General features: G+C 43.4%; 1 protein-coding gene across 4 annotated transcripts in view; it reads left to right on the top strand.

Annotated features, from left to right (window-relative positions):
- The window catches only part of utrn (utrophin), a 263,392-nt gene that overhangs the window by 129,785 nt on the left and 109,154 nt on the right, over positions 1-24,453 (top strand). The window contains exon 1 of one of the 4 annotated variants that reach the window (XM_045210197.1): positions 96-1,082. The exons of the other annotated variants lie outside the window; for them this stretch is intronic. Within the exon in view, the coding sequence (XP_045066132.1) occupies positions 939-1,082 (144 nt within the window). The 5' untranslated portion in view covers positions 96-938. Of the gene's footprint in view, positions 1-95; positions 1,083-24,453 lie in introns of those variants that run through there. 4 annotated transcript variants of the gene reach the window in all.

The following is a 24,453-nucleotide window of genomic DNA, read 5'->3' as shown; positions in this document are numbered from 1 at the left end:
TCTGCCCTTCTCTCTCTGCCCTTCTCTCTCTTCCCTTCTCGCTCTTCCCTTCTCGCTCTTCCCTTCTTCTCTGTATCTGTGTCAGAGCATATTGTTACGTCTGGGGCACGCACACACACTGCTGCTCCTGCTGTGTGCGAGCTGCATGCTGTGCATCTCACTTGTGCTCGCTCTCTCCCTTGGTGTCTTTCTCTCTCCCTCCCTCTCTCTTTCTCTCTCTCGTTCCCTCTCTCCCAGTCATTTGTTCGCTCTGGCTGGTCATTGGCTCTCGATGGCTGAAGCAGCTTCTGTCATCTGTTATTCCAGGTCTCCTGATCGCGCGCTCTCTCTCTCTCTGTCGTCTGCTCTGAAGGTTTTCCGCGGCGCGCCACAGTCTTTATCCCACTCTGATCTCTGGCTGTCTGCCGTGAGCTGCGATCGGAGGGCAGCGCATCTCTCCTCTCCTCCAGCAAAACTTCTGCCTCCCTCTCTCATTCTTCTTCTCTTTGTTTGCTTATCGGCTGATTTTTCCTCTTTGACCCCTGGCTCCTGAAGTGGGACCCCAGAGTGACATCTCTTTTTGGAGTGGTTTTGTCTGCTGTGGTTTGATTGTGTGTGAATGAGAGTGAGTGAGTGTTTCAGCTTGCTTAAATGCATGAGCTTGTGTGTGAGCGCATGTGAGGAGGAGGTGTGTGTGTGTGTGTGTGTGTGTGTGTGTGTGACAAAGTGTGTGTGACTGTGTGTGTATATGTGTGTGAGAGAGAGTGTTTGCTGTGAGAGTGCACGTGACTGACCGTGCACTGTGTTTGCCAGTATATGTGTGCGGGGGCATGCAAATCGCAGCATGTGTGTCAGACAGTGTGTGTAAGTGTGTGTGTTCACGTCACTCCTGCTGTGGTGTGTCTCTGGGAGAAGGAGGAGGAGAGGATATGAGCGGGGCTAGGCAGTGCTAGCGTGCCATGCGGACTCGGAGCAGGCTGCAAACCTGTGGCACGCGTAAAATGATGGCCATGGTCCGCACCTCCCTCCAGAAAGTGGTGGTCTTCCTACACAGGCTCCAGAGAATGGCCATTTCATCCCCACGCTACCACAAACTCTGCAAGGTCAGTCACAGAAAGAAAGAGAGGGAGAGGGGGAGAGAGCCAGAGAGAGGAAGAGTTCTCTCCTCCGCTCTTTCAGTCATGCCGTTCGTTCATTTGTTTCGTGTGTTTATTCAGTGTTTGGTTTGGTGTTGTGATGGACTTGATGTGTGTTCAACTTGTTGGTTCAGATCGTTTTCCATAACTTAGTTGTTTGTCTTCTTTAGAAATGCTAGTTTTATTCATGGATTTTGTTCATAGAGTTGTATGTTTTTGAATGTCTTTCATCTGGGTGAATTAATACTTTTGTTGGCCTGTTGGTTATTTATTATTATTAGATTACTGCTTCTCCACGTCTCTGCCATAGTTGGGATATTTTTGTTCTATTTTGGGACTTGTGTATTTGTGACTCATGTTCTTGTCAACATATCCCTCCTGTTATCTGTTTGGGAGAGTGTTGACGGGTGTGGATGTCACCTCCACAGTGTGTCTGCATATGTCTGGCTGGGTACGGGACTGATACACTGCCTCAGTGGCATGTCAAGTAATCAGGCTCTGTGTGTGTGTGTGTGTGTGTGTGCGCGTGTCCGTGTGTACGTGCGGGTGTAGAGTCTTGTTTCTCTGCTGTCGGTTTGAGACTGCTTTTCTGTGGTGTTGTTATTACACTCAAGGACATATTGCGAGGTTGCAAGTGACAGCTCTAGACGGATGGAAAAGTTGGTCACACACACACACACACAGAGCAGCGAGAGGGCAGAGAGCGATGAGAGATAGACCAGCTGCTCGTGTGTGTGTGTGTGTGTGTGTGTGTGTGTACTTACAGTGGACCCAATTTTCATTAGCAAACAGCTGGAATCGCGCTTTATTGCTCTAGATCCTTTTTCTGTCTTTCTATGACCTCTGGTGTGGATTCTCTCTCCTAATATCACATTCACAGTGTCAGACCCTATCTGTGTGTCAATCTGTCTCTCTTCATGTGTGACTGACTGACTGACTGACTGACTGACTGACTGACTGACTGTGTAGTGTGTTTTTATCTACCTGTAGACTACTGAGCCCACAGTGAGCAGAAATACAGAGAAAGTGCATGAGAGACAGAGGGAGAGGTGGTTCATACTGTAGATTTCCCTCCTTTCACTCAGTAGTTAATTCCCTAGAATAAACTCAGCACTTGCTCTTTGCTCATTTAACCAACCCTGGGCAGCGTTACCGCATATATCTTAGTTTAATCTCCCTTTGAGCAGGCAGTCTCTGTGATCACTCCTCTCATCTTCCTGAGGAAAACTACTGTGCACTCGTTTACCACCCCCTCTTACCACCACTCGCTCCACACTTTCCTAACTTCTCCTAATACAGACCTATGCATTCAGCACTTGACTACCTTCCCTTTGGTGGCATCAGTTATTCGTCGCTTGTTTAATCTCAGTGGTCCTCTGTAGCTCAATTGGTAGAGCATGGCGCTTGTAACGCCAGGGTAGTGGGTTCGATCCCCGGGACCACCCATACGTAAAAATGTATGCACACATGACTGTAAGTCGCTTTGGATAAAAGTGTCTGCTAAATGGCATATTATTATTATTATTATTATTATAATCTCCCCTGGGTGGACCCGCACCCAGTGGGAGGAATCAGTCATTCTACACTTGATTACCCTTCCCTGGGTCGCATCAGTCATTCTGGGCTCATTGGGCCTCCCCTCTGGAGGTTCAGTCATTCTGGGCTCGTCTGGACTCCCCTGGGCGCGCTCACTGGCCGGCGGTCTGGAACAGTGCTTCCTGATGATGGATGTGCTCTGGGCTCGCTCTCTCTGGGCTTGTCTTGCTGTTACCTGGCTCTCCGGGTCAGGAGATAGCCTGGCCTCGGGGTTGACAGTGCTGGCCAAAACCCTATACCCACAATCACCGAACTATAAATCACCTGCAATGACAAATGTTTGGTAATTGGCATATCCTCATGTACAGAGATTAGCTCTGCGCCTATCTCAGGGCTGAACCTCTTGTTCAGTCTGGCCTCAAGCCTCCCAGTCACTATCAGTCCTGTCCTTTTCACCAGTCTTCTTCCTAACACGGCAACACTGTCCACTATTAGTCTAAACCAGGGGTGTTCAACTCATTCTCTCCGCGGGCTTCATTCGTTCTTCACTGACGTCCGGAGGGCCGCACTTCAAATGTTTTATATTTCCTCGCCATCAAAATGTGCTAAATATAGTTCTCTATCCATCGCTTTTGGAATGTTCGATATTCCATGACTGTCTAGCTTTTGGTTTGATGACTGTTATCAAGCTGGACAGAGTGAGGAGACTAGAAATGTAGGTCCATTATCATTTCTACCCAGTTTTGATTTGGTTTTAATCCTTTCATGGCTGATTGAGATTGTTTTTTCCCAGTTTTTTAAGTTTGTTAATTTGATTTATTTTTACTCAACCCACCCACGGTTGTTAATTTGATTTATTTTTACTCAACCCACCCACGGTCCTGATCTCCTATAGGCCTGCAGAGGAACTATCTTAAAGCAGTTGGACAGAGAGACAGCTTATTTAGTGCTTTTTAACTGTGTGTGTGAGGGTGCGTGCGTGTGTTTGTGATGAGTCTGGTGTATTTGTGCTGGAGAGCGTTGAAAGCCTTAATGGCTATTTTCATTGCACTCAGGTCTGTTCTGTCTGTGTAATCACTGCATGGAAAGATTCTGAAGGGCGCTCCAGGCTCAGGAGAAGTGTCCTCCTACTCTCATTAGACTTGCTGGAAGTGTGTGTGTGTGTGTTTATGAGAGAGACAGAAAGACAGAGAGAGAAGGTGTTGTGTGTATGAGGGAGAGAAAGAGAGCGAGATAGAATGTATGCATTTGTGTGTTCATGTGCATAAACACACTGGCGGAAGCCCTCTTTAAAATAGCCCAAAGCAGCATTCCCTCCAGTTAAGTCTGGTCTCTTTAGTCCCCTAGCCCTGTGGCTGACACATTGGCCCCTGTCCCTTCTCCACCCACCACCCCTCAGAGCTACCCTAGGCAGGGTGAGTCAGACCTGGGAACATAGCACAGCACCTTTGCGTCTCTGTCCTTGTGCTCCACCAGGACCAGGGGCCTTGGACATTAGCATGCGTTAGCATCAGCAGAGTAGGACCGCAGGTGTGTGGACACGCATCACTCTCCCCAGACTGGGTGGCCAGGCCAGGATGTTTGTCTCCAACACACATTCTTACACACACACACACACACACACACACACACACACTACACAATGCAGGCCGACATAGTGATGAGTTGTAAGAGGAAATGATATGGTAACAAATTCATAACTACGGCTAATTTGAATTCATTTAGCAATCCTCAGACAGGCCCAAGGACAATAACTGGAAACCTAGCACTGATTTCTGCCATTACCCACATCAATGGTAAATCACTTGATCTTCCGGCATTTGAAAATGAATGTCTCAAATTGGACAATAACTGAAAATGCATCTTTGATTTGAACCGTCACTCAAGTCATAGATGTATGGCATTAGAATGGAGTGAGATGAAAATGATGAAGGGATATGGAGAGAATGTCAATGGAATTGAATGCTTGAAATTTGAAGGAGTAGTACAGGAATGTATTCAGTCACGTACTGGTAGCTTTAATACATTATGAATAGCTTGTATGATAGGGTCTATTATATACAGTACATTAATGGTAGCTAGTGGCCCATACACATGATAAATGCATATTTAGAAATATTTCCCTCAATGCTGAAAGCAGGATAAGAGCTTGTGTTAGTTGGAAGAGAGACCGAGAGAACAGGGTCTAATTGAGAACGGCTCTTGTTAAAGCCATTATAATGCTCTTATCCGCTACAGATTTAAGGCAAAAACGGCAACATCCTATTTTCTCCTTCTATTTCTCCCCCAAGCTCCATCTGTCGTTTACTTGCACTGTTTCACCGAATCTCAACATTTCTCTTGGTGTCCCTCCCTCCCTCCCATTGAGGCAGTAATGGCTATTATCTGTCCAGTGCTATAGTAAACAGTAGACTGTGAGGTTGCATTAAGCCTCTTGGCCCAGGCTCATACTAATGGCTGAATGTGTTTTTATTAGTGTTTTGTTTCAAGTAGAGCACTCGGTGGTCTCGTCCACCCCTCAGTCCTTCTCTCTGCTAGGATACCTAACATAGAGTACATCCACTGAGCTGTATGGATGGGTCTGGTTCCCCGAGGGAGAGGAAGATGGGGAGAGTTATGAAGACAGAATGTGAGAGAGAGGCAGGGAAGAGACATGACAAAGACAGAGTGTGTCTTGAGACAGGCAAACACAGCGATATAATGGACTTATAGAGAAATAGAGATATGGGGGTTCTAAAGGCAGGACAAAAAGACAGAGCGAGACAGAGACGGAGACAGAGACGGAGAGAGAGAGAGTATACTGCCCTGCTCCTTCTCTTCCCCTCCCTCTACAGTATGTGAAGGCTTTTATCTCACTGAGGATCCAGTAGTAATGACCATTACTGTAGTCCAGCTGAATAGATTACACTGCATTAGGGACTTAGTCTAAATCAGATAGAAGCAATGAGGAGTCAAAGTGATGGCCTCCATGCCAAACTATATGGTTGGAATGGATGAATGCAGTAGTAGATTTTACAGAGATTAGACACACACACACACACACATACTGTTTCTCCAATGCTGATTTATTGCCCATTGTTTTCCTGGTCTGTCTCATGGTGAAGGAGAGGCAGGTGGTCATTGGTCATATTTTGGGAGCACCCATTTCTGGCTCCGCCGGGTATTCTAGTTCCATTCTCCATTTTGGGCCCGAGTTTGACAGCGATGATTTATCACTAGGGCTGTTGCGGTGACCGTATTACCTCCACACCGGCAGTCATGAGTCATGACCGCAGTAAAATTCCAGGTGACCGTTGAGTCACGGTAATCTCCTTTAATGCACTCTGGACATGCCTTTGCTACCTACCATCAGGTCCTGATGGCCTGGTAATCAGGGCTCTATTGTCCCTCTAACCACTCTGACATCAATGTAAATGCAATCGAAAATCACATTAAACATTTATCATCAAAACAGTAGGCCTATAGAACTCACCTCACTGTGATGATCAATTTGAAGAAAGAACTTTAACAGCAGGTTGAAACAGTGTAAAACATGGTTGTTGTGGATGTTGTTTCAAAGCCTAACACAACGAAATGCACAGTGCTTTCTAAGGGGATGATTAATACAAAACACCCATATGCATATTAGAGCTTATGCATATGCATAGGCTTATTAGCCCAAGCCCGAAAAAAAAAACTAAATTACAATTATGATTGTGCCGTTATAAAATACATAGCCTACCGCATATTATGCATGGCAGAAAAACATTTTTAAAAAACTGATTTAAGATGTCTTTGGTACATAATTGGTCTAGCCTATACTCCAAAATTAAACAAATTAGAGCAATCACCTTTGAGTGTGGATTGTATTATTATGCATACTGGATGGACTGGTTACCTTATGCTACCTCCAAAATGTATATCCATGAGTCTGGGAGAGAATGTATAGCCCTAGGCGATGCTGTTCGTTAATTGATTGTGCTGGCCTGCTTACAGTTAGCCTACAATTAGTGAATTTGTATTTTGAATAGCCTAGTAATAGGGAATTTTTTATATTTTCATAATTAATTGAGTGACACATTACCTTCAGCTGTACAGAATATCTCACCACCGTGCGTTTCCATCTCCTCTCTCTCCTTTATTCCTTTTTTGAGCGCGCAGACGGGCTGCCAACAGTTTAGTGAAATATGTTTCATTGTGAAAACATGTTACTATTTATGTTCCCGAACAGATTTCACTTGGTTTCCCAAATTAAGCACTGGGTAGCTGCAGGAACAAGGTTGGAGAGCCCATGGCATACAGTTTGGATGGAATATCACCTGTCGGGCAGTGAGAGCATGCTCCTCAAACAATGGTTGATAGGTGGTGTCAGAACCGGCTGATGTGGATGTGGTGGAGGAGTCACACGCAGGACACAGAAGCTAAGTCAAACCGACTTTACTGCACAAAATTAAACAAGACACTGGGCCTCAACAAAACAGGAGGCGAACGATACGCAGCAGTGCGTAAAACACTATATTCCTAGGCGCACGAAACAAACAGTGCGACGGATCAGAATATACAAAATACGGAATACGAGCAGCACCAATAGACAGGCGAACAATAACACACAACACACGACTAACAAAACGAAAAACTTATAGGGGACATAATTAACCCAAACGGAAACAGGTGTACAATAAAGACAAAACCAAACAAACATCGATAACATACAACGGTGGTAGCTAGTACTCCGGGGACGACGACCGCCGAAGCCTGCCCGAGCAAGGAGGAGGAGCAGCCTCGGCCGAAACCGTGACAGGTGGAGTGAAATAAGTGTTCTTGTATTTATTTCTCAGCTGCTCATATAAAGCACATGCTCCGCTATAAAACAGAAGTAGCCTACAAAACGGACCAGCGGGAAAGTCAGCAGCCTCCATTCACTAGGCTATTTGAGTGCATGCAGACATGTCTTTTCCCCTGCCCCTGTTCCTGCCCATTTCGTAATGGACCATTCTAAATCGAAACTAATTTGACATATTAATAAAGACGAGATTAAATTGAGAAATAGTCTGATGGGTGAAAATCACTTGATGAGAGAACAGCTGTGCAGCCTGAGGCAAGGAACAGAGCACAAGCTTTTTTGTTTCTTTCTCAAATCATCAATAGCCGATAGTTGCTCCATGCAGTCCATATATGTTTTGATTTCTAAGACATTCTAAGGTTTGTTTCATTCACAACTAAAGTTGCCAAATAACTCTAAATCTAGCATATAGGACCTGTTTCAAATTATCACTTTACGCTCAACATAGCCACTTCATATGCGCACTCGCTCTGTAATGGAAAAAATATCCTTAGGCCTACAGTAGGCTAACTCATATTCTGTTCTTCTGAAATACATTTTCTTCATATAATGTTTCTTTAGACCTGACTAAAATAAATTGATTTATTGTGATGGTGTATATTAAATTGATTTATTAGACTTTTTTAAATGTAGATGTTCCAAAGGTGCCTGCAACAGCCCTAGCTATGACCAGCCCTGACCTGAAAAGGAGAGGGAGAGGGACAGGGACAGGGAGAGGGAGAGGGGGAGTGATAATTTTATCCTCTCTCTTCACTCTCTGCCAAGGTGAGTTCCAGGAAACAAAGAAGTGAAAAAAAGAGGGAAAATCATTTTTATTTTTCTATTCCTTCTATTCCTGGCTGGTGATGTCCCTGGAAACTAGCTTAGAGTACAGCGCCCTGCCTGCTTGCCTGTCTGTTACCCTGTTGAAATCTGCTGCTGCATGCACACAGGCAGGCAACATTACTCTACGGGCTATGAGTCAGCACAGGAGACCGTGTGTGTGATTAGTAATCCCCCCATACATTAGTGCTGAGCGATTAACCTAAATGTCTTTTTTTGGAGAGGGGTTAGTAAACAACTAACTGACCGATGTCTGGGTTTTTTGTGAGCCCAACTCAACGTTTCTCTAGAGACAAATCAAATCATTCAGGAGAGAAATGAAGTCAATAACTATATGGGACCCTGAGCTGAAGGGAGCTGTAGTTTTCATTAAGCAAATATTCAACCTAGTTCAGTGCAGAAACGTGGTAATTAACTACAATGACCATAATCCATTGCACCTGTTCTTTTCTGTCTCGGACAGAGATGGATACACTTTTACGCCGGCTACATTAGGTTAGAGACACAAAGACCGCATACGCTGCCGCATTAGAGAAGCATACACAACATAAAGACGAGAGAGAGAGGGTTAGAGACAGTTCATGAAATGATGCCTTATCTACTTTGAAACACTAGTAAAATGATTTCCAGACAGCTCTGCAGCATACTTAGGCAGGCTAGCTTAGGATGATTAAAGTATGAGGAGAACAGAGATAATGTTAGATGGTTGTCTGGCTGGCTGGCTGCTACTGCCTGAGCAGAGATGAGATGATGACTTTAAGGAATTAAAAATTATAAAGTAATATACACAACTGAAATATTGTATTATTTCATAGTTATTTCCTAATTTTCTATTGATGTTTACCCAATGTGGACCTGACAAAGACAATGGAATATTTTCAATAATTTGGCAATTGAATGTTCACAATTTTTGGCTTTGGAATTTCCATTAAAAAGCTCTAATCATTTTAATGTAACTATTTAAAAATAATTGAAACTGAAATCGAAAACGTGATTCTTTTTTAATAGTCGAACCGAAAAGCACTAATCGCTCAGCACTACCATCTTTGGTGGAGATCTTTGATGAGAACCTGGCCCACATCAGCACCTGGCTGTACCCTACATACAGTGAGGGGAAAAAAGTATTTGATCCCCTGCTGATTTTGTACGTTTGCCCACTGACAAAGAAATGATCAGTCTATAATTTTAATGGTAGGTTTATTTGAACAGTGAGAGACAGAATAACAACAAAAAAATCCAGAAAAACGCATGTCAGAAATGCTATAAATTGATTTGCATTTTAATGAGGGAAATAAGTATTTGACCCCCTCTCAATCAGAAAGATTTCTGGCTCCCAGGTGTCTTTTATACAGGTAACGAGCTGAGATTAGGAGCACACTCTTAAAGGGAGTGCTCCTAATCTCAGCTTGTTACCTGTATAAAAGACGCCTGTCCACAGAAGCAATCAATCAATCAGATTCCAAACGCTCCACCATGGCCAAGACCAAAGAGCTCTCCAAGGATGTCAGGGACAAGATTGTAGACCTACACAAGGCTGGAATGGGCTACAAGACCATCGCCAAGCAGCTTGGTGAGAAGGTGACAACAGTTGGTGTGATTATTCGCAAATGGAAGAAACACAAAATAACTGTCAATCTCCCTCGGCCTGGGGCTCAATGCAAGATCTCACCTCGTGGAGTTGCAATGATCATGAGAATGGTGAGGAATCAGCCCAGAACTACACGGGAGGATCTTGTCAATGATCTCAAGGCAGCTGGGACCATAGTCACCAAGAAAACAATTGGTAACACACTACGCCGTGAAGGACTGAAATCCTGCAGCGCCCGCAAGGTCCCCCTGCTCAAGAAAGCACATATACAGGGCCGTCTGAAGTTAGCCAATGAACATCTGAATGATTCAGAGGAGAACTGGGTGAAAGTGTTGTGGTCAGATGAGACCAAAATGGAGCTCTTTGGCATCAACTCAACTCGCCGTGTTTGGAGGAGGAGGAATGCTGCCTATGACCCCAAGAACACCATCCCCACCGTCAAACATGGAGGTGGAAACATTATGCTTTGGGGGTGTTTTTCTGCTAAGGGGACAGGACAACTTCACCGCATCAAAGGGACGATGGACGGGGCCATGTACCGTCAAATCTTGGGTGAGGACCTCCTTCCCTCAACCAGGGCATTGAAAATGGGTCGTGGATGAGTATTCCAGCATGACAATGACCCAAAACACATGGCCAACGCAACAAAGGAGTGGCTCAAGAAGAAGCACATTAAGGTCCTGGAGTGGCCTAGCCAGTCTCCAGACCTTAATCCCATAGAAAATATGTGGAGGGAGCTGAATGTTCGAGTTGCCAAACATCAGCCTCGAAACCTTAATGACTTGGAGAAGATCTGCAAAGAGGAGTGGAACAAAATCCCTCCTGAGATGTGTGCAAACCTGGTGGCCAACTACAAGAAACGTCTGACCTCTGTAATTGCCAACAAGGGTTTTGCCACCAAGTACTAAGTCATGTTTTGCAGAGGGGTCAAATACTTATTTCCCTCATTAAAATGCAAATCAATTTATAACATTTTTGACATGTGTTTTTCTGGATTTTTGTTGTTGTTATTCTGTCTCTCACTGTTCAAATAAACCTACCATTAAAATTATAGACTGATCATGTCTTTGTCAGTGGGCAAACGTACAAAACCAGCAGGGGATCAAATACTTTTTTCCCTCACTGTACATGATCAATACCATTTAGCTCAGACTTAAGAGCCTAGAGGATAAATAAACACATTAGTTTCTGTACTCACATACACAGCTGCCTCACTTATTCTCTCTCCACTCTCCCCTCCTCCCTTATGCACTTGTTCCCTCTCCTCCCCTTCTTTCTACTCCTCTCCTTTCATTATCTGTCCACTCCCCTCCTCCCTTATGCACTTGTTCCCTCTCCTACCCTCTTCCTCCCTTCTCTGCTTCTCATGTTCTCCTACCTCTTTACCTCTCTCCCTCGCTGTCCTCCTCCCCTCTCTTGTCCATGGTGTATATGGTGCCACCGTACAGTTAGTGAACATATGCTGTGCTTCATGTGTCCTTCTCCTTTTTTTGATACTTCATCAGCTCTTTAGGCACTGCCCTCTTAAATCATTGATTGGTGCCCCTGCATCTGAGCATGTTCTTCCTTTCTCTCTCTTTCCTCCCTCTCCCCATCGCTTTCTTCTCTCTGTGTGTCTCCTCCCTAAGGCTTCCCTCTGTCTTGAAATATGGTTTAATGTGTATCATAGACATTCTGTAGCATCTGCATTATCCTGGCTCTGCATGAGGCATACCATTGCATGACCATGAATCATTCGTCACAGCCTCTCTCTGACACGCCAACATCACAATCACACCACATCATACTCAAAGCCTTGGTGGGGCAATTTGACATTGAAGTTCAGTCACTCGATTGACATGAGTTTAGTCCTGACATGGCTGGGGGCTCTGGGGAGATCGGTGTGTGTGTGTTTGTGTGTGAGGGAGAGAGAGAGAGGGATTAAAGTGTCTGTCTGTGCATGTGTGCGTGCGCGTGTGTGTGAGGAAGACTCGTCAGGAGCCTACATGTGTCAGTATCGGTGGCTATCAGTATACAGTGCATTCAGAAAGTATTCAGATCTCTTCCCCTTTTCCACATTGTTACATTACAGCCTCATTCTAAAATGGATTAAATACATGCAACGTTCCCGTGTAGCTCAGTTGGTAGAGCATGGCGCTTGCAACGCCAGGGTTGTGGGTTCGATTCCCACGGGGGGCCAGTATGAAAAAATTATAAAATGTATGCACTCACTAACTTTAAAGTGGCTCTGGATAAGAGCGTCTGCTAAATGACTCAAATGTAAATGTATTTGAAAATAGTATTTGAAATATAAGTATTTGAAAATACATTCAAATACAATTTGGTCAATAATTTGGTTTTTTACAAATAACCATTCAAATACTCAAATAAAAGTACTTGTTTTGGGCTGTGTATTTGAAAATACTAAAATACACAGATTATTTTTAATTTTTTATAACAAATACTGAAATACACATGTATTTGAACCCAGGTCTGGTGTGTACTGTATATGGACTAAATGGAACAGCAGATACGGGCGAGTGTAACCAAGGAGATTAGGGGGTTTGTGGGAGGATGATTGTAGCCGAGGGGCTTGTTGGTGTAAACAACATGCCTGTACTGTACTGACTGGACTGGATGGACCATAGACCTCTTTCTGCTCTGGACTGACTACTACTCTACTGGATGTGGTCTTTCATGGTCTTGGCCTGGACCTGGTCTTGGTTCTGGACCTGGTCTTGGTTCTGGACCTGGTCTTTGTTCTGGACCTGGTCTCACTAATGTATGCACTCACTAGCTGTAAGTCGCTCTGGATAAGAGCGTCTGCTAAATGACTAAAATGTAAAATGTAAATGTTTCTCCTCATCAATCTACATTTACATTTACGTCATTTAGCAGACGCTCTTATCCAGAGCGACTTACAAATAGGTGCATTCACCTTATAGCCAGTGGGATAACCACTTTACAATGTTGTTGTTGTTTTTTTTTTTTTTTTGGGGGGGGGGGTAGAAGGATTACTTTATCCTATCCCAGGTATTCCTTAAAGAGGTGGGGTTTCAAATGTCTCCGGAAGGTGGTGAGTGACTCCGCTGTCCTGGCGTCGTGAGGGAGCTTGTTCCACCATTGGGGTGCCAGAGCAGCGAACAGTTTTGACTGGGCTGAGCGGGAACTATGCTTCCGCAGAGGTAGGGGAGCCAGCAGGCCAGAGGTGGATGAACGCAATGCCCTCGTTTGGGTGTAGGGACTGATCAGAGCCTGAAGGTACAGAGGTGCCGTTCCCCTCACAGCTCCGTAGGCAAGCACCATGGTCTTGTAGCAATCTACACATAATACCCCACAATAATCACCTTCCAGAAGGACAACGATCTCTGTAGCACTCCACCAGAGAGAGAGGGCGAGACGGAGAGAGGGAGCGAGGGAGAGAGAGGGAGCGTTTTAAAGTCTGTGTGTGTGTGTGTGTGTGTGTGTGTGTGTGTGTGTGTGTGTGTGTGTGTGTGTGTGTGAAGATGACTTGTCAGCAGCCTACATCTGTCAGTGTCAGTGGGATGTATCCTATGATGGGTGGAGATTCACTGGCCTAATTGAAGGGAGGGAGGGAGGGAGGGAGGGAGGGAGGGACCTGAGCGGTAAACACCGTGCAATGCATTAAAAACATCCACAGCAGAGGAAGAAGTGGAGAATGACTGTCAGTAGGAGATTAAAGATAAATCATTCTATAAATAGTGTGTAATCTGCTGGAGGCCAGTTTGGGGAACCATGTATAAAATACTCTCAGCGCTGAGTAAAACAAGTGGTACAATAGTGTAAGATTACAACAGGAACAGAAATAGAGTAACACACAGAGAATGGAATATGATTGAGTGGTGAGATGCCAAAGTGGTGTGTGTGACAGGGAAGATTTGTGTGTGTGTGTGTGTGTGATTACATTTACTACTGTGTGTGTGTGTCTGTGTGATGAAATGTACTACTGTGTGGGTGTCTGTGTGATTACATTTACTACTGTGTGGGTGTCTGTGTGATTACATTTACTACTGTGTGGGTGTCTGTGTGATTACATTTACTACTGTGTGGGTGTCTGTGTGATTACATTTACTACTGTGTGTATGTGTGTTAGAATACATTTAATACTGTGTGTGTGTGGCTACAGAGCACAGAGCTCCTTATCATAGCTGCCATGTGAATATGACAAGATGGAAACTCACCTACTGAGAGAGGGGGGAGGGGGGAGGGAGGGAGAGAGAGAGGACAATCTCACTGACGGAGTGAGAAAAGACGTCAGAAGTTAAATGGGGGTGAGATTGGGAGGGATGTAGAGACGCGCATGGAGAGGGACAGGAAATGAAAGACAAGGAGATGTGACATGACGAGAGAGTCAGACAGAGAGAGGGGGGAGTGAGAGACTGACAGAAGTTGAGAGAGAGGAGAGGGAGAAGGAGACAAAAGAAAGGAAAGATCGATAGATGTTCAGGATTGCTTTTTCCATCTTTGTGAGCCATGAAACTCATTCAGGGGTCAGTACACACACACTCCGATATCCAGGATTTAAAAAAAAAGTGCATTCTTTACGCATTGAGCGAAAACATTTTAATCAATACTACATTTATTTTAATGTTGTTTCTTATTTTAATGTTGTTTCTGTTCAGTCCACACACAGAGAATGGTCTAAGGTGAATATGGTGGCATCTCTTCTCTCTCTGAATGTCTGTCTGGTCTGTAGCTTCCCAGTGTGTGTCGTTGTCTGTCTGTAGCGTCTTTGTGACTGTGTGTGTGTGTATGTCTGTTCTAGAAGCTGCCCTGCTAAATATCAGTGGGATTAGCGCTCTGGGCTTAATTAAAAAGCAATTACCTTTGGTCGCCGTGGATGACGACTGGGGACTGGCGGAGGGGCTAATCTGGTCGTTAGTGTGACAGACCCTCTTACATACACAGACACACACACATGCCAGTGTGTCCCCTAGGATTTCTTTCAGCAGCGGTGGCAAAGTTAGGAGGTGGGTTATATGCGTGGGTTATATTACGCTAGTAAATGCATATAGGGGAAACACTTCACACACACGTGCACATACAGGCATGCTCACGATAATGTGACATCGACATACAGTATTTCACACACAGTGGGTGAACACAGACACATAAATAAACACAAACATACACACATTATGGGAAGACGTAATGGGAGATTAGAACAGTGGTTAATTACAGGGACGGTTGGCAGTTTTTTTCCCCTTTCCACTGATGACATCAAATGTTCATAATGTATTTTAATGAGACAGAGACAGAGAGCTCAGGTAGACACGTGTGTGTTTGTCTTCAGAAAGTATTCACACCCCTTGACTTATTCCACATTTTTGTTGTGTTACAGGCCAAATTCAAAATGGATTACGTTTAGATTTTGTGTCACTGGCCTACACACAATATCCCATAATGTCAAAGTAGAATTATGTTTTTAGTCATTTTTACAAATTCATTAAAAATGAAAAGTTTAAATATCTCGTTTACATAACTATTCTCACCCCTTAGTCAATACTTTGTAGAAGCACCTTTGGCAGTGCTTACAGCTGTGTCTTTCTTGGTAGGTCTCTAAGAGCTTTCCACACATGGATTGTGCAACATTTGGCCGTTGTTCTTTTCAAAATTCTTCAAGCTCTGACAAATTGTTTGTTGATCATTGCTAGACAGCCATTTTCAGGTCTTGCCATAGATTTTCAAGTATATTTAAGTCAAAAATGTAACACAGCCACTCAGGAATGTTCACTGTCTTCTTGGTAAGCAAATCCAGTGTATATTTGGCCTTGTGTTGTAGGTAATTGTCCTGCTGAAAGATAAATTCATCTCCTAGTGTCTGGTGGAAAGCAGACTGAACCAGGTTTTCCGCTAAGGTTTTGCCCGTGCTTAGCTCCGTTCCGTTATTTTTATCCTGAAAAACTCCCCAGTCCTTAACGATTACAAGCATACCCATAACATGATGCAGCCACCACTATGCTTGAAAAATGTAATGTGTTGTATTCATTTGCCCTTTGTATTCAAGACAAAAAGTGAATTGCTTTGCCACATTTTTGCAGTATTACTTTAGTGCCTTGTTGCAAACAGGATGTATGTTTTGGAATATTTTTGGGTCTTTCAGCATGACAATGATCCCAAACACACCGCCCGGGCAACGAAGGAGTGGCTTCGTAAGAAGCATTTCAAGGTCCTGGAGTGGCCTAGCCAGTCTCCAGATCTCAACCCCATAGAAAATCTTTGGAGGGAGTTGAAAGTCCGAGTTGCCCAGCGACAGCCCCAAAACATCACTGCTCTAGAGGAGATCTGCATGGAGGAATGGGCCAAAATACCAGCAACAGTGTGTGAAAACCTTGTGAAGACTTACAGAAAACGTTTGACCTGTGTCATTGCCAACAAAGGGTATATAACAAAGTATTGAGAAACTTTTGTTATTGACCAAATACTTATTTTCCACCATAATTTGCAAATAAATTCATTAAAAATCCTACAATGTGATTTTCTGGATTTTTTTTCCTCATTCTGTCTGTCATAGTTGACGTGTACCTATGATGAAAATTACAGGCCTCTCTCATCTTTTTAAGTGGGAGAACTTGCACAATTGGTGGCTGACTAAATACTTTTTTTCCCCACTGTATCTTATCACAGCCATTAAACTCTGTAACTGTTTTAAAGTCACCATTGGCCTCATGGTGAAATCCATGAGCGGTTTCCTTCCTCTCCGGCAACTGAGTTAGGAAGGACGCCTGTATCTTTGTAGTGACTTGGTGTATTGATACACCATCCACAGTGTTCAATGTCTGTTTGTTGTGTGTTCTTTTTTGGCCATCTACCAATAGGTGCCCTTCTTTGCAAGGCATTGGAAAACCTCCCTGGTCTTTGTTGTTGAATCTGTGTTTGAAATTCACTGCTTGATTGAGGGACCTTACAAATAATTGTATGTTTGGGGTACAGAGATGAGGTAGTCATTAAATTTCATGTTAAACACTATTATTGCTCACAGAAGGAGTCCATGCTACTTATTATGTGACTAGTTAAGCACATTTTTACTCCTGAACTTATTTAGGCTTGTTATAACAAAGGGGTTGAATACTGACTGAATACTGACATTTCAGCTTTTCATTTTTAATTAATTTGTCATTTTCTAAAACTTAATTCCACTTTGACATTATGCGGTATTGTTTGTAGGCCAGTGACAAAAAATGTATTCCATTTAAAATTCAGGCTGTAGGTGTGAATAGTTTCTGAAGGCATGTGAGGTTAAAGGGGGTAATGATTTCCCCATAAACACATTAACCCTGAAGAATGTAACAGGGTGAGTGAGCGCACACGTCAAACGCACACACACACGCACACAGTTACACACACACACGTTATGTTTTTCTATCCTTGTGGGGACCTAACATTTATTTCCATTCAAAATCCTATTTTCCCTAACCCCTAAACCTAACCTTAACCCGTAGCCCTAACCCAAACCCAAACCCTAAACCTGACTCCTAACCCTAAACCTAATCACTAACCCCTTACCCTAACCCTAATTCTATCCCTAATTGTAACCCGAACCCCCCTAAGCTTAAAATAGCCTTTGTCCTCATGGGGATGTGGGAAATGTCCCCACGAGGGAGAATGATCCTTCTTTTACTATCCTTGTGGGGACTTTTGCGGATTTTAGGTCCCTACAAGGATAGAAGAACCAACCAACCAACACACACACCCATCACCCAAACCCTTTAATAGGTTATCACTTGAAATGGCTAAGCTAATCTATTCATTTAGAGGCCCAATTAGATGTCTTTAATGACAGTAATGAGATAATCGCCCAGAGACTTGGAGGAAGTGCCCTTGAAAACACCCACAGTAGAGAAGAATGGAAACACTGTGTGTGTGTGTGTGTGTGTGTGTGTGTGTGTGTGTGTGTGTGTGTGTGTGGCCCTATATCCCTCTGCTAGGTGACCTCCTCATCCCAGCATTTGACGGGTCACTTACCAAAGGAACATTGGGCCATAACAGACTCCCAGTAGAGTTATCCTCTCTCTCTCTCTCTCTCTCTCTCTCTCACACACACACACACACACACACACACGCACGCAGTGTCTGTGAGCCAATGGGAGGAGACTGAATGGAGCGCCACTCTGGTGAGGGAGGGGGGAGGGAGTTAGGCAGATCAAGCTTGCTCGTCGATTGCTCTGTCAATCACCCATTCACCATGGCGCTGTGTGCCAGGGCGTGTGCTACAGAGGGATATAAATAGAGCAGTTGGGATGATGTGTAGAGGATAGAGGACAATGCAGAAACATGGGGACCTTGGGCCTCATTTATAGCTGTTGTGTACATTTTACACTAAATATCTACGTGCATTATTTCTGAAAATACTGCGCACGCACCAAAATATTGAGATTTATTAACTTGGTGCATGCCATACATACGCATGTTTCTCGTTATAAATCAGACCTGTCGTAAAACTGTGAGTGTATGAACTAACATTATAACTTCACCTGAAAAAAAGCCCTCCATTCACCTTTTATGGTGGCAATAACACCCCTTATTTGCTGTGTACTTTGTAAGTATTGGTATTAGGTCAAGACAGTATCTAAAGGAAATAGCAATGGCAAACTTGATCAAATATCTGTGGAGGTGGTTGTTTTTTTAGTGACATTTGCTGTATCTGACCGTTTCTGAAAGACAAAAACAGTTGCAGATTGTTGTGGACCTGTAAACAGATCGTTTGAATTCAATAATGTTTTTCATTGACTTTTTCCCATAACCTTGCTGCACTGCCTACGGATTCTGAAACATTGTCTACTCAGAATTGTTTTTTAACTACAGTAGGCCTGCTTACAGTGGTACACACTTCAATGCAAAAGATCAACTGTCTGTTCACCTGTTAAATTCTACTGTATGTTATAAACCAAGCTTCCTTTCGGAAATTATAATAGCCTATCTAATAGGCCCAATTAAATGACAGATGCACAAGGTAATTTGTTGTATGGCTTCTTCGGGAATATGAACTTATCATGGCCAGAAAAGGTGAGGAATTTATTCATATATATATATATATATATATACATTTAGCTACCAGTTTTTTGGTTGTGAATGAGAGTGTCATAATATATTCCCCATTTGCACAAGACTGCTAGGCTACTTTTGCCTTCTTTCAATGCAATACTTCAACCACTAGAAAACTGTGCGTACGTATGGTCTAATGTTTGCGGGAGGATAAGTACATTCTCACGTCAAGTTCAGTTTTTATGCCAACTTTTGCGTGAAAACTGGCGCACCCATGTTTTGGGAAATATTTTGTGTGTACGCAACGTTTATAAATGAGGCTCCAGGTCACCAGAAACAACTTGGTTAGGGCTTTCAGTCTGAGTGTGAACAGAGTGTGTTTGTAGATGGTTGCAAATATGTTTACAAGGCTGTAAGTGTCAGATCTCTCACTCTAATGAGAGTGCATTGGAGTGTGTTTTGTCTCTGTCCAGAGAGTGTGTGTGTGGTGTCCAGTATTTATGTTCTATCCTGTGTCTGTGTGTAAGACAGGACAGAGTTGTTAGTAGTAATTAATGGGGCTGTCTCCCCAGTGGAGAGCATCAATCTGAGATGCTCAGAAACATTGTAAATCCACTCTCTTCACTGCAGGGACACACACACACCTCTGTCATTCACTCGCTCTCTCTCTTTATTTTCCCCAATTCTCACGTTCCCTCTCTCCTTTCTGATGCTTTCGTTACTCAGGAGCCTTGGAGTGTATAGCTGTGGAAAATCATTGCTACATTGAACTCTCTCAAACTAACAAACTTTCTGCCTTTTTCTCTCAGACTTTTCCCCTAGCTCCACTCAGAGCTATTTTTAGGGGGCAGGGAGGCAGCGTTAGTGAATGCACAACACAATGACATGTCTCTCTCTCTCTCTCTCCTCTGTAAATGTGTCTGGGCCTCAGCAGCACGTTGTGTCTCGGCTGGGAGGAGAGGAGGGCAACTCATTGTTTTCCCATTTTAGCCTCTGGCAGCAGAGTATTCTAGTGCTATATTGTTTTTCTGTATGGGCTGTTTTTCAGCTCTATTTAGAGGTCTTATGTTGATGATGGTTGGTGGGAGTAGTGTGTTCTAGCTCCCTTCATTCTAGAAGGTGGCTTGAGGCTGCATTCCATTCCAAACAGTTGTCCCCTCCTCTTATGGCCTCGCTCACTTCTTAGTTCTCTCCATGCATTGGATAGATTAAAGCAATACAGTATCAAAGTAGCACTATTGTTTACACACCTTTCAGGTTGTCTCAGGGTCTGTAAAGGGGTGGTCAGAGGGAAGGGAACAACCTTCTGGAATGAAACCGGACTGATACTTGGGTACACCTCTAGGTGCCCTTTCCACTGCATGACCATCATTGTTTTGCCTATAGTTATACAGTGGGGAAAAAAAGTATTTAGTCAGCCACCAATTGTGCAAGTTCTCCCACTTAAAAAGATGAGAGAGGCCTGTAATTTTCATCATAGGTACACGTCAACTATGACAGACAAAATGAGGGAAAAAAATCCTGAAAATCACATTGGAGGATTTTTTATGAATTTATTTGCAAATTATGGTGGAAAATAAGTATTTGGTCAATAACAAAAGTTTCTCAATACTTTGTTATATACCCTTTGTTGGCAATGACACAGGTCAAACGTTTTCTGTAAGTCTTCACAAGGTTTTCACACACTGTTGCTGGTATTTTGGCCCATTCCTCCATGCAGATCTCCTCTAGAGCAGTGATGTTTTGGGGCTGTCGCTGGGCAACACAGACTTTCAACTCCCTCCAAAGATTTTCTATGGGGTTGAGATCTGGAGACTGGCTAGACCACTCCAGGACCTTTAAATGCTTTTTACAAAGCCACTCCTTCGTTGCCCGGGCGGTGTGTTTGGGATCATTGTCATGCTGAAAGACCCAGCCACGTTTCATCTTCAATGCCCTTGCTGATGGAAGGAGGTTTTCACTCAAAATCTCACGATACATGGCCCCATTCATTCTTTCCTTTACACAGATCAGTCGTCCTGGTCCCTTTGCAGAAAAACAGCCCCAAAGCATGATGTTTCCACCCCCATGCTTCACAGTAGGTATGGTGTTCTTTGGATGCAACTCAGCATTCTTTGTCCTCCAAACACGACGAGTTGAGTTTTTACCAAAAGGTTCTATTTTGGTTTCATCTGACCATATGACATTCTCCCAATCCTCTTCTGGATCATCCAAATGCACTCTAGCAAACTTCAGACAGGCCTGGACATGTACTGGCTTAAGCAGGGGGACACGTCTGGCACTGCAGGATTTAAGTCCCTGGCGGCGTAGTGTGTTACTGATGGTAGGCTTTGTTACTTTGGTCCCAGCTCTCTGCAGGTCATTCACTAGGTCCCCCCGTGTGGTTCTGGGATTTTTGCTCACCGTTCTTGTGATCATTTTGACCCCACAGGGTGAGATCTTGCGTGGAGCCCCAGATCGAGGGAGATTATCAGTGGTCTTGTATGTCTTCCATTTCCTAATAATTGCTCCCACAGTTGATTTCGTCAAACCAAGCTGCTTACCTATTGCAGATTCAGTCTTCCCAGCCTGGTGCAGGTCTACAATTTTGTTTCTGGTGTCCTTTGACAGCTCTTTGGTCTTGGCCATAGTGGAGTTTGGAGTGTGACTGTTTGAGGTTGTGGACAGGTGTCTTTTAGACTGATAACAAGTTCAAACAGGTGCCATTAATACAGGTAACGAGTGGAGGACATAGGAGCCTCTTAAAGAAGAAGTTACAGGTCTGTGAGAGCCAGAAATCTTGCTTGTTTGTAGGTGACCAAATACTTATTTTCCACCATAATTTGCAAATAAATTCATAAAAAATCCTACAATGTGATTTTCTGGATTTTTTCCCCTCAATTTGTCTGTCATAGTTGATGTGTACCTATGATGAAAATTACAGGCCTCTCTCATCTTTTTAAGTGGGAGAACTTGCACAATTGGTGGCTGACTAAATACTTTTTTCCCCCACTGTAGCTGTAACCGTCAATACCTGAATAGTCAATGTCCTTGTTTTAGCCGGGTGTACACTACACGACTTTCCAAATCCTAACATCGCTGAGCCTCTCACATTAAACGACCGTCTTTCCTGTCGTTTGTTTTGTCATTCCAACTTTAGTGGTGAGCACACTAAACGATGTGGCACAGAAGGGGGTCACACTACAAGATTCTTCACTTGGTCGTGAGGATTCTCCATAGCACGTTGTCTCACTAAAACAATGTGATGATGTGATTACAATTCTTAGTTACAACGAGCTGTGGTCTCAAAAACTTGTCTTGGACAGCTAAATCGTGGCCAAAATCTTATAGTGTACACCCAGATTTAGGTGTCCTCTGTGGTGTCTGACAGGCTCCCTGGGGGTCCTTCAACACATCATCCTGTTTATCATATATATAGTATACTTTGTAATGCATCAGAAAGGTCACATAGTGGCAGTAGCACTGGGAAGGACGTAGCTAGATCACTGATGTGATACACGCTACATCAGAATTTTTTGAAATGTTCTGTGTTTGCTTACCACACTCCCTGGACCGACTATGACTCCGGTTGCCATAACAGTGGTGTTGTTGTTGACAGGTAGTGGTAGAAAAAGACTTGTGATCCTCAACCCTGAGGAGGAAAGGCAAAAAATAAACAAATACGAAATGTCATCCCTCCATTGATGTGCTAGAATGGCTACTAGACTCCAGCCAAGGAACTGTCAGACAGGGTTTGGGTGAGGGGGGACAGTTTCAGTCGCACCACCTACTAGTGAAGCCATCCATAGAGGGATGTTACACCACAAATGACATCCCCATCACTCTTCCGCTCAGAGGCACTGACACCCAGCTTTCCGCTTCTCTGACTGGCCTCGAGAAAAGGGAGGGAGTGAGGGATAAAAAGAAAGAAAGAAAATGCTAATAAGGGATTTCGGAACTGAAGTTAATCAAGCGAAAGCGATATTACGTCACCACAATTAAAATGATTTGAAATACTGACAAAAACATTTTAGATAAAAATCTATCTTATCTAGCTAATTTAACATAAAAATAAAAAAAAGTATTTTATATGTGATGAAGTACTGCACACAGTTGTCTTTGTGACTTGTCAAGTAGCTTGTTTCCAATGTTTGGTGCCCGATACTCAAATCTCTTTTGACTGATAGTCTAAACGATTTTGCAGATATTCCAAATGTTTTGACTTATGTACTAAATAGTTTCACTGATGTTATAAATTATTTGACGGATATTTATTAGTGATCCACTTGCATAACTGCAAATGCCGTATACATGAAATCCCCCCCCCCCCCAAGCAATAAAACAGTTTGCCATGTTCTAAATTATGGAATATTTGATCAGCACTCAATGGGGTATTAACTAACTGACCAAATTATTTGTTCAACCATATAATTTCATAGCTGGATAGATGAAAAGCCAGTCTGTTCAAAAAGCAGAGGGCTAGAAAGTTCAAACTTTGGTGAATTATTAACGAGCCTACACTCTTCTCCTCTGTCTTCTAGAAAAACGTTTATCTCTGTTGAGACTACTAAAAATAATATAGTTATTACAGAGTATGTATTCATGAAAGCCCTAGGTTCCTACGGCACTCCTGTGTGTATTAACAATGTTATTTCACTGTGAGAATCAATTGGTGCTGTTGAATGGTTCCAGAGCAGACTTCCATGTTTCCCAGTGGCATTAGGGATATTGAATTAATCTGCTCTTTGGAATTGCTATGGAAACTACAGAGAGAGAGAGACAACAGAGAGACTGAGAAAGGAGAGGGAAAACAAACAACAAATTGGACAGAGAGATGGCTAGAGGCAACCTTTGTTCCTTTATTTATTTTATCCCTTATTTATTTATTTATTTATTTCCTTCCCCTGCTGAAAGCCATCACTATAGAAGTGTCCGTTGTGAGTTGGTAAAATTCTTGAAGTTCGTGTTCTGAACTATTATGTTGTTTACATTTGTTTAGTTTGAGACCTTCGAAACAAGGCCTCCCTCCCTCCCTCCCTCCCTCCTCCCTCCTACTCCCTCCCTCCCTCCCTCCCTCCCTCCCTCCCTCCCTCCCTCCCTCCCTCCCACTCAGTCAGTCAGTCAGTCTGTCTGTCTGTCTGTCTGTGTGAAATCACAGTCGTAGATTATACTCGCATTCTGCCAGGATTCCGGTAGACGTTAAATCAATGACGGACTCGACAAGGGTCCCTGCCTTTTAGGCATGTCACTCACCACCCGGACTGCTTCCTTCACCAGGCTCGCTGTTTAAAGCACATGCACACAGACATCATGCCTCTGTCCAGTACCACAACTTAAGTGTCTGAAACACATACACGCAAACACAGCTAACCAGATTGATTAATCGGTTCAACTCTTTGAGTGCCTACTGCTATATTTGGACTTCTACATTAGTACAGAGTTGAACATTTTATTCCGTGTTGTTTGGGTAGTTAGTGTTAATTAGAGATGCACTTTAAACCTTTACAGCTCTCACACAGCAACTCTCTCAACTGGTACAAACCCTAACGAGTGCTTTGTAAATGCTGCTCTGTGGTTTTCTTCTACCTAATGATGAAGTTGTATGC

The sequence above is a fragment of the Coregonus clupeaformis genome, chromosome 33, assembly GCF_020615455.1.
Source record: "Coregonus clupeaformis isolate EN_2021a chromosome 33, ASM2061545v1, whole genome shotgun sequence".
Classification (NCBI taxonomy): Eukaryota; Metazoa; Chordata; class Actinopteri; order Salmoniformes; family Salmonidae; genus Coregonus; species Coregonus clupeaformis.
Note: the sequence above shows the minus strand (reverse complement) of the source record. Positions and strands in the feature narration are given on the sequence as shown.